A 15,831-nucleotide genomic window follows, 5' to 3' on the forward strand; every position below is an offset into this window, starting at 1 on the left:
CGGAAACTATGCAGCCTTCACTAGCACTTATCTTAGCGGTTAGACTGTGATAGGAGGTCATTTTGATTGTGCCTCATTACTCTGCCATAAACCGCACACAAACACGGCTTATCCGTTTGAAACACGTGTAGAAAGGGACCTTGCGTGCCTTTTCAACTCACTAGTCTTCATATTTCTCAACACAATTAACACATTGTTGCCACCAACTGTGCGCTCACTCGAAGCATAAGAATTGTAGTGATTTCAGCAAGTGTCCTGAATGGGATTCGAACCGGCTACCTTGAAACCATTTTAGCATAAATTCAGAAAAAAAAACTCTCAACAGTTACTGAGAATGCTGTCGAACAACAGAAACTGACACAAAACATTTTATATGAGTTTATTGTTGTCAATATATATTTCATTTGAAACATACAGTAGATGCCAAATAATTCATTTTCTGAGTGTTATATTCATTAAAAAAAAAAATTGGTGGAAATACCTTAAGATACGTATAACGTCAACTGTAGTTTTATTGCTTGAATGTCACAAAATGCTATACCATCAAGGTACCAGATTCACTAATTGTTGACACCAGTAGCTCAGAGTGGCTCGTTCTCGTTCAATATCTACCATGTTTGTAGAAAAGAGATCCAACAAATCTAATATGAATACATTTGGATAAATCCTAAACTTTGAAACTTAGAAAATAAGTATATTTCCAAGAGACAGACAATGAACTGACTGGCATATTTAGGTTAGATTTGTAATAGATATATGCATATAACAGAATAATGACAACAGTGAACCTGATTAGGGTGTACCATCATTTTGAATCCACAATAATCTCATAGTTAATATTACACCTACTCATGGTACATACAATCCAATCCGGTGTTTGACATTATTGCTAAACATTACAAATGTATATCACTGCAGTATTGCAGTCTTGTTTGCATTCAAATATCCCTGTATATGCATCTGCACAATAATGCATAGTAAAGCTGTGTGAATATAATGCCAAACAAAACAGCATCCATATCATAGTGCATGATCTTAATGATAATAGCTGAGATTAGCCTCTGGTAGATTTCAAATGGTTGAGATGAATGATACATTTCAACATGCACAATTATAATGAATAAACCACATAATTATTAGTTCATAATTGGATTAGAATCATTTCAAGCCACTTAGGTTGTGTAATTAATCAAAATCACCATGATATTTTTTTATCCAAATGCATCATTTAGAATGGGTGAAATGGAAGTTTTGAAGGTTGAATAGTTGAATAAGTGATACTTGCTCTTGGCATGGAACCTAAAGAAAAACTCTACACCACACCATGGTAGTTCTTGCAGCAATGCAAGACATAAGAGGAAATTCAACATTGTATTGTCTCACAGTGATTATTGAATGATTTACATCAGTTAGAAAAACAACCTTAATACTAAAATCATCACTTCATTTAAAAAAGGTAATAATAAAAATCTTTCTCATAGACAACTGTAAAATCATAGTCATCTCATTAACGGCTTATAAGTAAATACACCTTATTATTACACTTAGCCATATCACGTCACCATTATTGCATTTTCGATTCACGATAATAAAAATCTCTTTAATTTGATTGTTACAGAGCAAAAGGAACTCAGAAAGTGATAGATTGAGACCCTATGCTGTGCCCTTTCATAAAACAAATCAGTGTTGAGCACAAATCATTGCACAATAAATGCAAATCCCTGGCACCTATATAAAATAAGAGGTAAAGCTAAAAATACAGGTATATTTCCCTACTACAGGAAAACGTAGTTGGAGTCCTTTCTTGTATAAAAGGATGGGAAAGATACAGACATTAGAGATAACAGTTCAATCAGAGAGGTCAATCAGATTCACACACCCTTGGAAATAAAATGGTTAAACCATCATTTTGGTTCAACGGCAAAAACATTTTGCATAGAGATTAAATAAATATGATAATACATTTGGGAAGGGTTAAGAGAGGGAAGGAAGAATAACAGAACATATGATATGCTGGACGGTGGAACACAAAACATAACTTGATACTAAAATGGGTTTGATCTGGCCTGGCCGACATTACAGTCCCTCCTACTTTACAGCTCCAAAGGTTTGCATTGAGTATTTCTACTACCTGATGAGCATGAATTATGAATAAATAAAGCATAGCATTAGTTTGTGAATGCTTCATAAATCATTCATATCTTAGCCATGAATTAGCAATATATGGTTACACAAAGACTTCACAGAGCTGACCTTAATGCAGAGCGTGACTTGTCACTTTGTTCTGTACTTATTGTTCTGTACTACAGCAGATGAATAATGATCAAATACACTCCACTCTCCCTCACACATCTCTCCTTCCAAAGGGAGATGTTAGTCTCTCCTGTACATCTCTCTCATAACCAAGAATTCCATCAGTCCTTAAAAAAAAATGATATCCTAATTTCTGCAGGACATTCAAAAGAGTGCAGTAGTGGCTGATGAAGTGTTGTGTTGTAGTGTTGTACAGGTATTGCCGGTTCTGTTGGGTCAATAGGCGGGTGGGTTAGAGAGACGTTTCTGACTCCGGGACTTTCCAGAAGAGACCATTGTCCTCTGTCTCCAGGTCTATTCTAATCTGAGGCACAGCTTTCTTAAATGGATTTCTGTCCAGACTGAAAGAGTGAGAATAGAGTGTTAACACATGAGGCTGGAACAGTGTTGTTGTTTTTCATTTTAGTGAGTAGCTATGAATATGACATGCAAACACACACACTTACCTTGCCACAGAAGGGGGCTCAAAGTAGGGCTTAGCACTGGGAGTGTGGGTCAAGGAAATTCGAGAACTTATCTCCTATGACAGAAGACCAAACGCACAACATTATAATCATTCACTTAAGAGACAAATGCATCTAGAGTCAGGAGTGTTAGAGCAAGCTCTGCATTGCAAAGCTGTGATTTTCCCAGAGTAACAGTTGTAATCAAGAGGGCTCTAATTGAGCATTTGCAAGAAGCTGAAAATAAAGAAGTAAGGAAAATAAGTGTTAGAGAAACAAACAGTTAAAAGAGCATTTGTGTTAGTTGGTAGAATAATGTTAGTTGTCGGCGGAGTCATAGAAAAGCATGAAACCTGACCAAGAGTCAATGATGTTAGTATTCCATGCAGAAGGAACAGAGAGAGAAGGAGTGAGAGAGGGAGAGAGAGTACAGAGGGGGAATATTGAGACACTTAAGACACACTAAAGACCCAATCCACTCTCATAAATATGAATTTATATTGATGCCTCAGAATCGCACAGTGTGTTGCACTTAAGTTCTTATACAGTAGGAAGGTCAGAGTTAAACCGTAATTGGAGTTGGTCTTTAAAAGGGTACCACTCAGCAATTCTAAACCCCCTGCAATTCTGGGTTGGAGACCGCAGCCCAGTACTTACTGTCTGAGGACTTATCCCCCAACATGGGTTCCTGTTCCATCATATCCAGAGAGATTTTAATGCTGGGGATATTTTCATGGTAGGGGTATTCAGACTGTGGGAGGAGGGAGAGATGATTCTCATTTTGGGAACATGGTTATGGAATGGATAGACTGATGGAAGAGAGGCTAAACACTGGAGATATTCTCATGATAGGAACACTTGGACTGTTGGAGAAAGTGGAGGAAACATGGGTCATGTATGGTTGTATCCTAAACAAAAAAAACAAGGATTAACCCTTTCACTGAATACTATGGTAGTGGGGGAAACAACTGAAATGGAATGATAGATTCCTGGCTGAAAATGAAGTCAAAGAAATGCTCACAAAATCAATGTCGCTGTCTATGCTGCCTTTCTTGTTTTTCTTCTTCTTCTCATCCTCCTTCTTCTTCTTGTCTTTCTCTGGGATGACATCGTCCAGGTAGCTGAGGTCGTGCTGGGAGAAGAGGTAGTCCATGGCCTTTCTGACCGCAACCAGAGCCAAGATCTGGAGAGACAGGACACAGGTAAATGTCAATGGATTTGACTCTCCAGGTACAGTATGTTTATGTATATTTAACACTTGTCTCGGTGAGTATGTACTACTCATAACCATGGTACAAAGAGTGTGTGTGTGTGTGTGTGTGTCTCACCATGACAGGGAAGATGATGGCAGCAACAGTGGACTTGAGGATCCACAGCAGGGCCAGACAGAGCACCTGGATGAAGGTGAACAAGTGGATGCGTCGCTGGGGCACGTGGCGCAGGTAGATCAGGTCTGGCTGGTGCTTGGCTGGCATCAGGAGCAGCTGCAGACGGTCCATGAACTAACAGACACAGTAGCACAGACGTGAGCCCAAAATACAGGGGTGGGATGCGACTATAACATACATTACTGGTGGAATGGGCATTCTAGGAGCCCAAAATAAGTGGCTTTTAAATTATGTTCAGATGCAATTCAGTGACAGGACGGTTACTGCAGGTGTTGGCTGTTCTATGAGCAGTCCAAGCCAAATGGTAGGCCGGGATAACTCACCTGGACACCGTTAAGAGACGCTACGCCCATGTAGAGGAACACGCCATAGAGCACAGGCATGGGGATGAACTGGGGGAGAGAGAGAGAGATGGGGGGGTGGGGGGGTGAGAGAGAGCAAGGAAGAAAAACAGAGGCTGCATGGGACGCACAGCCACATAAATGAAACAAGTACACATCAGTCTCTTCTTTTTGTCCCTTTTCACAAATTAAAGAGTTCATCTATTAAGATTAGGTGGTAATCAGTGTGTTTACTATCTGCACTGGCTTTAAATAGTGTTGAAATTACATTAGCTGCTTATCTAACATTACTAGAATGTGCTGTTACTCGAATCTACTCGAGTTGACCTGCCACTTGGCTGCCCTCTGTAGAGATCGGATTACCACTCGATCAAATATCACATTCACAACCATAATGCAGTCACCTACCCCATCCCCTTTCACTTCTCTCACACACACAAACACACACACACAGGCTCCCTGATAAGTCTTGCCCTAGTAGTCTAGGCTCCCTGATAATAATGTTACCCTAGTAGTCAGTCACACAAGTGTGGAAAATACACCCAGTAGAGCTGTCACTACCTAAACTGTCCACAAGGGGAAGACCATTCACAACCATCAGATGTCAATGACTTCGCATTTATGATGGGCAGCTTAAAGAGGGGATGGAAACTTGAGAAGTCACTGAGCTGCAACCTGAGCCTAAGCCCCAATGAACATGCTTATTTCACATCACATTACTTCAATTATGGACCATACTAATTGGATAAGTAAAAGATTTTGAATTATTTTGAATTTGAAACAAGTAAGAGGATCTTTCCCTAAAAGAAGAGGACAGTAATCCTTTTTCTCCATGAAGTGAGATTTAGAGAGAATTAAAAGGTGTTTAAAAACTACCTTGAGGATTGGAGCCATGAAGACAGAGAGTCCAGTCAGAAGGAAAACAAAGATACCGGTGACTCTTTGCTCCCTGCGATGAAAAAAAATAAAAGAAACTCATCATACAACGCTTCACATAAACACATGCCGTTCACACACCTCACACACTGTTTGTGAACACGCACACCACATAAACACACACACGTTTAAATGTTTCAGTTAAAATAAACTGTTCTGATAATTAGTTATTTAACTCAAGTGAAGCACCCTGTCAATAGCATACTGTGCTGGTGTGGGAATGACAATCAGTGAATGTCCAGGCCATTGTACATATGAAGCAGCTACTCTTTCAGCTGACATGTCTGACATGGTCTCTCCAGTAGCCAACCTCGACACTCACCTGACACCCAGGAACTTGGGCTGTTCACCCGGGGCAGAGCACTGGGTCTCCATCTTCAAACTGTCGATGTGGGCGATAGAGATGACAGTGGCAGCCACGTACCAGGGCAAGCCCATGAAGGAACAAATGACCATCAGTATTGCCACCAAGAACAGGTCCAGATGGTATCCTGCCCCTTTCTGTGGAGAGAGGAGAGGAGAGGAGAGGAGGCCTGTTATTCTCAAACATGGGCCTGATAGGAATCTAAGCACAGATGAGCTCGATTAGAGAGATATGTTTTGCATGTTGTTAGAGCCTCACCTTGAGTTTGTGCTCCTTCCTGTTGACGATGACAGCTGTGATCTGCTGATCCATGAACACCAGGATGGTGACGAGTAGAGCAGGGAGTGCTGCTGCCAGGTACACCCACCAGGGGTTGCCCCCGAAGGGTGGCACGAACCAGGCTCTGTTGGGATTAGTTGGCTGGAGACAACACATACACAGCCAGTTAGACACATGCCACGATAGACTTTAACTAAAATGGCACACATGCACACACCCACACTTTACACATCGTTGTACAAGAGAAAAGTGGTAACTATTGGACTACCATGCTACTAATAATGTTATTACAATGTAATAACTAACAATATAAACCTGAAGTACAATATGTGTATGACTTAATAAATACATGTACACCAGACAACCACTTAGAAAACCTTGTGGAAATACAAAGTCCTCACTCTGCTACTCTCTTAATAAGAGGCGTGGCAATAAGCTGAGACTAAAGGTACTGGTGCATCATTACATGACACAAAAAAAAACTCTGAATTAGTCTCTGTAGCCACACAAAGCTGTGTCTGTATTTGCAGCCATAAGGCCCTAGTGTTCTCCCCATCTCCTTCAATCACCCTGTTATTTGATGCATGTTCCCTCTGCTCAACCTCCGTCCCCCTTCAACCTCCCTCCCCCCTCTCCCACCACCCATCCCCTCTTCTAGAGAGAGAGCTTAAGGGCCTGTAATGTTAAGGTAAAGTAAAGTAATAATCTAACTGACTTTTTGTCTGGGATTCAGGTTTGATCTACTATGTATCTACGATCACTCCTTGGCATTACTACAAGGCCAGGTGAGGATTATACAAAAAGGTAGACAAGGATTACAGACAGACTTTGTGTCTGCCTAAGAAAAATGTAACATCGTTCAGATGGGGATCAAACTGACACACACCTGGCCCACTGTTGTAATCCTAGAAACCAATACCAATCAATCACATTTTAGGTAATTATTGTCACAGTCAACTTAACAAATCAATGACCAAAGTATTCAACCTATAGCATCATTGCTTGCACTGAGTGTGCAATATACACAGTAAAAGCACACAGTAAACCTGCCCCATTAAAATACACAGGAACTACTCACCTTGAATTCACTTGGCACAATGAGTTTGGGAGTGTCCACGCCGACCAGGGCATCCACACCACAGAAGATGAGAATGGTCAGGATGATGGCAAAATCACTGATAAGCTTCCTCACCTGCAGTAGGAGGGGCAGACGACCACGTTAGGTTTGGCAAGCCTTCAGCTGTGGCAATTACAACGACTATATCCACAGGATTCTCCTCACTCCACACATCCACACAGAACCACGTTCTAGACTAGAGGGTGGATCATATCATGTGTCATCCAGTGACCTTATAACGTGTCTCTCTACCCAGAACAGGAATTCAACCATGAAAGGTAGCGGACACAGAAACCCTCAAACTCATCACATATAATAAAGTTGGTTCACCCCCCCCTCTCTCTCCGGGACGTGAATGAGCATTTTAGTGTTAAAAAAAGTGTAGGTCTACAACACTGGACCTTAAGCAGCGTCAGAGCATGACATCTGACCTTACTGCTCCCATTCTGATTGAGCCAATTGACGAACCTGAGAATGTCACCAGTTGCTTACTTATGTCCTGAACATCATGCTAACGTCAAATAGCAGCACATGCTAACTGGGTCACAGGGTCATAGCGATCATGGGCTTGTGGGCAAAATCATTCAGAGTACATCCAGCATTTGAAATCCGCAGAGTTTTCACAGTCACTCACGGTGGTGGGGAAATAGCGGCTGGTCTTGAACTTCTTCAGACACATGGAGCAGGAGTAGGTCCCAAAGAACAGGATGAAGGACATCAGAGTGATGTCAGGGACAAAGCCGCAGGTCGGACCCAATAGTTCCCCACCATACTTCACACACTCCTTCTTAGTAAGAGACGACCACGTGGCGTTGATGAGCTGCAGGACACACACAGGCCATTACATTAACACTGTACACTTATTGACTAAGGGACAACATGCAGAATCTCCTCCGGCCAGCAATAACTCACTAATATGATTAGAATAACTGTGGTATTGCTAAACCACAGTGTTTGTTATCCCTCAACACGGTTGTGAAACAGCTGTGAAAGTTGGTCAAAGGAATTCCTCAAATGGGCCTGGCTTATGAGCTAGCTCCTGAGCTACACTGGTTACAAAAGGAAGGGACACACAAACGACTGCTCACCAGATCAGTGTTGTTGGCCCAATCATCGGTGTCACTATACAAGCCCGTCATACTGCCTGGTTGGAAAGAAAAAACAACACAAAACCACTTTGAGTCACTGAATTAACGTAACCATAATAGCAACATTACATCTGTTAATTGCCTTTGAGGCAAACAAAAGGCTAATGGAAACCTCAATGGGGAGGGATCCCAGTTGAATCCCTTGGGGACATGCAGGATTACCACTGATGAGAAACACTTGGCATGGCTCAGTTGCCACATATCTCATTTGAACTACAGTCCTGCCAAGTCACTCACTAAGTAGTGACTGATAGACTTGTTGACAGAGCAAACAGTGATATCTTCAAGAGAGCACACGCTGGCATCATTTGGTATCTGCAGTGTAAATATTGCCAAATGTTGTGAAATTCTTTCTTTGGAAGACAATGGTGATTCGCCCACTGGACACTATTATGAAAATGTAACTTTTGCTATTGAGTATCATCCTCTTTACCAATGAGCTACATCAGGGTAAGGAAATGAACCCAGTCGCTCCTAAATTAGTCACTCAGAGAGTCTGAGAAACAGTGTAGGCATTGAGGTTGCAGCTAACAAGTAGATAGTGTCCAGAAAACATTGGTTTAAGTGAGTTGGGTGAGTTTTTCATCAAGTGAATTCCAATAGCGTTTGGTGGTTGGCAGCATGAAACCGTGACCGTGCGAGTGGCCTACCGTTTTCTGGGGGCATGCAGTGGCAGCCGTACTGTGTGACGAGGTCGGGGTTGTAGTCTGCGTTGATGGGGTTGTAGTGGGCCAGCTTCAGCATCTTCTTGAAGGCGTCATAGATGAAAATGAAGCTGATGAGGGCGGAGAAGCCCTCCTCTGTGAAGCGGGTGAAGTACTGCACCAGGAAACTGGCGTCTGTAGCCACCAGGACCAGACAGAAGAACGCAGACCACAGGCCGATCCACAGCCGGAACTCCAGGTAGTCAAAGCTATTTTCTCTGTGGTAGGAGAGATGGAAGAGATGGTTGGGGTCATGTTAGTTATGTGCATGTCTTTTCATACCATTTCAATGCCATCAGACAATCATTTTGCATCTACTCCTCTGTAACTCCTTAAGTGACAGTCTGCATACCGATACTACATAGACCCTACTGTGGATTGTTCCAAATGTCCTATCCAAATGTCATTACTTGTATAGCATTGTAGGACGCGTATCAGTGTTGTGTGTGTAGTAGAGGCAGACAGATGCTGTAAGGCTGACAGACAGACGCTCCAACGACAGTAGACGGCGCTGACTCGGCAACCAGTGACCCGAGCGATGGAAACAGTGAAGGACATGGAAGTGTTGGCAGGCCACATTCACAGTGTGAAATTAAATGAAAGTAAATTATTCATAACGGAACACAACCAGTTCAGTGTCCGGTCATGTTAGAGGATACTCCCTAGCCGCTAGAGTCTAGCACGACGCAGGAAGATAAGAGGGAGTGAAGAAAGGGTAGTGGGGATCGATCGGCTATATAGGTAAAATATCCAACCATTATCTGCACTGTTAACATTATACAGTATTTCAAGTTAGTGAGTGCAAGTAGGGGTTTTCCGTCTCCATGCTGTTAGAAGATTACACCACTCACACTTACAGTGAAAATACAGATAATAAATCACAGGAACAAGTCTTGTTGAGTCCTGCACCAGATCTCACAGAAGCCAATCAGATAAATCTATTCATGCTTTTCTAGTGAGGAGACTGAGCTTTTGTCTTGTGTGTATGAAACAGTGTCTTCCTACCCTAACCCTAATCAACAAGACCTGGAGGTGGTTCTGGTCCCAGTCTGACCCATGTGAGAGCAAGTCTGGACCGGGGTCACAGGTTCCACAGTCAGGACAGGAAGTGGAGAGCAGGATGCCAGGGAAATTAACAGACAATCGGGCTGGCATTTGGGCTGCGGGCAGTTTGTTATTGCAAATATATTGAAGGACAATTTGTTCCACTGAAACAGATACAAATACACCAGCTGAAAACAATGTAGCCAATCTCCAATTGCAAATTCATATTGTTTATCTTGATCATGAGTATTATTTGTATGCTTTTTCTCTGGTATTTTTTTCTGGTAAACACAGAGACAGCATATGTAAACAGAAAAGCAATAATGCTCTCCAGGAGGAAATCTGGCCTTCTAGAGGGCAGTGAGGTACCCTTGAGGCACAAGATAACACTGACAATCCTAAGCAAAATAGAACTCTGAAAACAAACAGCAAAACAACAATCCCAGGACAGTACGGTTGCTCCTTGGACTTTTGTCTGGAAGACTTGACATTATTTCCAATACATATTTTGTAACCAAACATGATATTAGACCAAGTGCACTGTTCCCATCATATGATTACTAGATCCCTTTTAAACTCTGTAACCCTTAAACCCGTTTTTAAATGATCAGTGCACTGACTTGCTGAAGTTGAAGAGAAGCCTCTCGAAGACAAGGACAGGACCAGTGCTGCTGAGGATGGTGAGGGGCTGGCCAGCCAGCAGACAGTACACTGCCCCCGTCAGTGCTGTACCCAGGAAGCTCTCCAACACACCCTGCAGCACAGGAGAGGACCAAAGAGGAGAGGAAAGGAGAGGGGGAACACAGGAGAGGAGAGAGGGAACACAGGGAGAACAGTGACAAAAGTGAGCAATTGCCCTAGTTACACTTGAAAAACAAAAGTGCTGGTTACAATTGGCATACTGGTAATTTTATGAGACCCTTTTTTCAGTTTTGTTTTTTACTTTGAGGGAGTTTGCATTTTAAGTGACCACACAACACTGTATAGAATCCAGGTGGGGGAGTTTCTCCACATTACTCCAAGCTTCCAATTTCACCTGAAATGATATGAATCTGCCAATTCAGCAAGAGCTGTTTCCCCCACCCACAGTCAGAGACCTCATTCTGGTCCGTCAGGACAGGCCTGTTCACGTTCACATAGTCTCATTTGTTGACACTAGGTGTCTTTTACAAGGCCTGGGAGAGACATCTGGGAGTCAGAGCTGCATGCACCGAGACACCTGTGGCGAGCTGACGCCTCTGGGAAAGGTCAGAAGTCAGGGGAGGGTTTCCCTTCCCCCTTCCATGCGGTGGGGGGTATAGGGTCAGGGTTGGGGGAGGGGGGGTGGAGACAGAGCCATGACCAGGCTAGTTGAGTAATCTGGATCTGTGGTTATTTCCAGCCCAAGCAAATCCCCTGAGGCCAGTCCTCGTGCAGGCCTGCTACGCATCCCCCTGCCAGGAGACCGGTCACTGAGTGTGTGTGAGCTTCAAACACTACTCACCTAGTCATCTCTCACACTGAACCCCTCTATCTGTCTTCTTCAGTCCTCATAGCACCAGCAATCACAGGAGCATTTGAAGAAGACTTTGAAGAAGTGTCGGTAGAGTCAGAGAGACAGGCTTTGTTGCGCTTTGGGATCTGAGTGTGCGTGAGCTGAGCAGGGCTGTGTGTGTGTGTGTGTGTGTGTGTGTGTTGAGCACGGCTGTGTGTGTGTGTGTGTGTGTGTGTGTGTGTGTGTGCCTGCATCCCAATGCTACAGCAGGTCTGCTTGGCCAGCCACACACCTGGCACAGCTCATGGCCTTAAAACCCTGGGAACAGCCCATCACACCACAACACTGGCCAGACCAGGTTCCTAGAGGAGCTGTAGCAAATGCAGCACGTCTTGTCCCTGGTCAGCTTAGTTAAGATTATACTGTGCTGTACTGTACAAGAGAGGCTAAATAGAGCAACTGAGATGTAGAACAGTACCCTATGAGAAGGAATGGTCATTTGCACAGTGACACATACAGTATAGCTTTTGCCACCGCTTAAATCCAGTAAATACCTATGGGAAAAGATATTAAAAATAGATCAATTTCCCACTGAAAAGGATTAAAATGGCTAAAAAGCAGGAGGCTCACCTGCATGCTATCTGTAGCATCTCCTAGCAAACCTCCAAACGTGATGGCGTTGGTGACTGTCCCCAGGTAGATGAACAATATGGTGGACAGAGACTGGATGTGGAACGCATCATAGAAATCACTGGCGAAGAAGGGCAGCTTACGCTTGATGTCCAGAACGAGGCCACCGCAAAACCTTCAGAGTAGAAATCATTTCAATATTCAATCAAAATATGAAACATATCATTAATGCCATAAAAGCCCCCACTGCCATGGTTAATAGTTAAAGAGCTGCATTCTTACTTGCCAGTCTTCTGAAGCTCGTCACCGACTTCGTGCCCCCCTCCTCCTCCTCCGTGACCCCCATCATGGGGCGTGTCTCCATTCATCTGTAGCCCATCCCCTCCAGAATACATGTTCTTCCTGCACAGAAACACAAACATTTAACCCACAGGCATCAGTCTGAATCAAATCTCTCTCACTGTTTACAGTGCGGTGGTCCATGGTGAAACCAGCATGGAGGACATGCTATGATACTTGAGCAGAGAACAGTCTAGCTTTAGAAAAACACAAATCCAGTAAAAATACAAAATGATTGATTGTACTGTATTTCTCTCTTGAGGCAAACTATGCTATGTCTGATTGTACCCCCACTGATTCAGCAGGGACAGAGAGAAACATTTGCCAAACTCAACGACTGTTTTACATAAAGCGACAGACAGGTACTTAAGCTGGGGATAGGTGGCAGGGGGTACCTCTTGTCGGAAGACGGCAAGGACTTGGGCGGCTCTATCCTGATGTCAGGGTCCCACTCCCCTGGGGGCAGGACGATGACCTCATCCAAGAACTCCTCGATGCCGGCCAGCAGGTCCTGCCTGTCCTTGGCCTTGTAGGCGATGTCATGGAACACCTGCACACAACCAACCAATCGTCAACCACAGACCTGCACAGACCTGCACACAACCAATCATCATCCACATGTCTGCATCATGATCTGGAGACAGCCAATCATCAACTACATGTCTGCACAGACCTGCACACAACCAACCAGTCATCAACCACAGATCTGCATCATGATCTGGAGACAGCCAATCATCAACCACATGTCTGCACAGACCTGCACACAACCAATCAAACAATGATTGTTCCTACTGGCTCTGGGTCTATATAAAGCCTGTGTCATATTTGTAAACTGTCTACGGCAAGCATGTTGTCCCCCACAAATGATGTAGCACCCAGTTTATGTGAATTGCTTGTTCAAGTTGAATTTCAGTTGACACTATAGCATCCCCCTTGGGTCAATCAGTGTATTTTCGGAATTTCTGTTGTTTGCTATAGCACCCCCTTGGGCCAATGAGTGCATTTTTGTGAATGCCTGATCTTGATGGCAAAACACACAATTCACCCAAGTTTTACCAAAATTGCCCCAGTGGTGTCTGAGATATCACGTGTACAAGACTGTATTTTCAATGCAAGGATCAAATGATGGCAAAAGTAGAATGATGGGATTACAATCATCACCATCATAATCTCTCTTACATAATGTGTTTGTATATCCCATATAAACACGCTATAAAACATGACCCTGTACTTCTGTTTTATCTCTGTAGATCAGTCAGTGGAGACTGGCAGAGTGTGGGGCCACGCAGGGCAGATCACTCACAGCTACAATCAGATAAGCTCTCTAGGACCAAGCTTTCACAGGGAAGCTGAGAGTTTAGTTAAAGTGTAATTTATGGAAATCCTTGAAAAAAAAGTGCCACTCTCATTCCTGTTCCAGTGTAGACACAGGCAGAGAGTGGGGCTAGGTCCTGTGGGAACAGGCAGGCCAGGTGCACTCTGGGTAAGTGCAGTGGCAGAAGGGTGTTTGTAAATATTCCACCGAAATGGGAGGAGAGGTCAGGAGGGGTGCAACGAGAGTCAACAACACAGGGAAATCCTGCAATAAACTGACATATAGGATGATAGCAGAAATCCTAGAGGGAAAAACAAACAGTGCTGGTCTGTACTGGAAGAGATGATGGAATTTACACCCTCTCTGTACCATTCTACAACTACCGTAATCTTAGAAAGTCAAGATAGGGACTGACTATTGGAACCTTTTGATGTCCTTCTGTCTTTTTTTTCTCTCGGGTGGCAGTGACCCATACACTACCTGGGTGCTATATGTGGACTGGAGGCTGCTTACTGGTTCAAATAATCTCTTAATACAACCTGCTCCCAGGCTTCCATTTACTAAACATAGGCCAAACAATCACACAGCACACAGCACACACATCTCCTCAAGACCACATTGAACACCCAGTGCCAACCTAGCGTACACTTGCACACACCCTTGTTATCATGAGGTGAATGCTTATCAGATATAGAACACACGAGAGAGAGACAGAGGTCACTTACTTCATCTGACATCAGGGTGGCGATGGCTCGTCCAATCTCATGGTAAGACTTGGCTTTGCCCTTAGGTCCCAGCAGGACAAATAGGAACCTAAAAGAGATAGATAACCACTGATTAAGGGAAGAGGGGTAGGATGCTCCTCAGAAAAGACAATGCAGTAAGGAGGCGTGCAAAAAACCCATGTTGAATAGTGTTTGCTACATCGACAATCAGTGATCTATAATTGATGATGATCAATCCGTCTATATAGGCTGTGAGACAGTAGGTGGTACATAGTGGCTTGTTTTGGTTTGGCTGCATTGGTGGTCAGTGGTTGCTACCTGGTGGGGACAGGGACCTCGGTCAGAGCTCCCAGCATGACCGCCTGGTGCAGCCGGACAAACGCCACGAAGGGGCTGTCCAGGAAGTCCACCTCTCCCACCAGCACGTTAGATGCCTCTGCATCACGAGGGAGCTTCTTCATGAACTTATTCTTCAGCTGGAGAGTGAGAGAGCAAGAGAGAGCGAGAGAAAGACAGATATATACAGAATAAGACTCAGTAAAAGTACTGCAACACTGGTCATTGCACTACAGTGCATTCAGTTCACTGCTGCAAAATGTTGCACAGTAGCAAGTTGCATTTGAATGAAAGGGAGTAGTAGTACAGTCCGTTCCCAGCACATGAAGGTACTATATTCTGTACTATGTACTAGGCAATGGACATTCTTAGGAAGTAGATTATAACATTTGAAAAGGTGTCTTTATCTCTCTCTGAGTCACTATGTAACAAGCTGTTTGATAAATGGCACAAAGAGTCCTTATTGCTCATTACATAGTTGAGTCACAGAGAAACATAATCAAATGTGATGAAAATGTAATGAGGTAGGAATAGAAAAGATGAACCTCTGTACTAACAAGTGAATATCAATGTCTTCTGTTAGCTAGTGAACTGTAGACCACTCTTATATACATGAGTTGATACTGAATTACAGCAGATATAATTCTCCAGGTTTCAGGAGTACTGAGAGTTTTTGTATTGCTTTTTTGTTTTCTTGAATGATTATGTTGTGTATTATGTACACAATTTCAACAATAAACAACCAAAGACCTCGGGTATAAGGCAATGACTAACCAGGTCCTTGCTGTTTTACCAAAGGCCAGAACAATTTGACAAATAGCCATGGTCATTAGCTACGAGTGTCAGTGTTATTCCAGTAGTTACTATGTACCTGTTCCAGCTTTAACTTTTTTACATTTATGGGCCATAAAACCTATGTAGACATCCATTCCTGA

General features: G+C 43.4%; 1 protein-coding gene across 1 annotated transcript in view; it reads right to left on the reverse strand.

Moving 5' to 3' along the window:
- Nucleotides 1-365: 365 nt before the first annotated feature.
- LOC310804907 (electrogenic sodium bicarbonate cotransporter 1-like) overlaps nucleotides 366-15,831 on the reverse strand; it is a 32,037-nt gene continuing 16,571 nt past the window's right edge. The window contains exons 8-26 of the mRNA XM_083670335.1: nucleotides 14,879-15,036; nucleotides 14,561-14,648; nucleotides 12,916-13,070; nucleotides 12,464-12,583; nucleotides 12,182-12,356; nucleotides 10,698-10,831; nucleotides 8,980-9,251; nucleotides 8,270-8,325; nucleotides 7,816-8,001; nucleotides 7,143-7,256; nucleotides 6,044-6,205; nucleotides 5,744-5,922; nucleotides 5,362-5,434; nucleotides 4,468-4,536; nucleotides 4,085-4,258; nucleotides 3,778-3,939; nucleotides 3,414-3,507; nucleotides 2,760-2,833; nucleotides 366-2,654 (exon numbers count right to left, since the gene is read on the reverse strand). Of these exons, the coding sequence (XP_083526461.1) occupies nucleotides 2,790-2,833; nucleotides 3,414-3,507; nucleotides 3,778-3,939; nucleotides 4,085-4,258; nucleotides 4,468-4,536; nucleotides 5,362-5,434; nucleotides 5,744-5,922; nucleotides 6,044-6,205; nucleotides 7,143-7,256; nucleotides 7,816-8,001; nucleotides 8,270-8,325; nucleotides 8,980-9,251; nucleotides 10,698-10,831; nucleotides 12,182-12,356; nucleotides 12,464-12,583; nucleotides 12,916-13,070; nucleotides 14,561-14,648; nucleotides 14,879-15,036 (2,415 nt within the window). The 3' untranslated portion in view covers nucleotides 366-2,654; nucleotides 2,760-2,789. The remainder of the gene's footprint in view (nucleotides 2,655-2,759; nucleotides 2,834-3,413; nucleotides 3,508-3,777; nucleotides 3,940-4,084; nucleotides 4,259-4,467; nucleotides 4,537-5,361; nucleotides 5,435-5,743; nucleotides 5,923-6,043; nucleotides 6,206-7,142; nucleotides 7,257-7,815; nucleotides 8,002-8,269; nucleotides 8,326-8,979; nucleotides 9,252-10,697; nucleotides 10,832-12,181; nucleotides 12,357-12,463; nucleotides 12,584-12,915; nucleotides 13,071-14,560; nucleotides 14,649-14,878; nucleotides 15,037-15,831) is intronic.

Source organism: Argentina silus (genome assembly GCF_951799395.1).
Source record: "Argentina silus genome assembly, chromosome: 5".
NCBI classification, from domain to species: domain Eukaryota; kingdom Metazoa; phylum Chordata; class Actinopteri; order Argentiniformes; family Argentinidae; genus Argentina; species Argentina silus.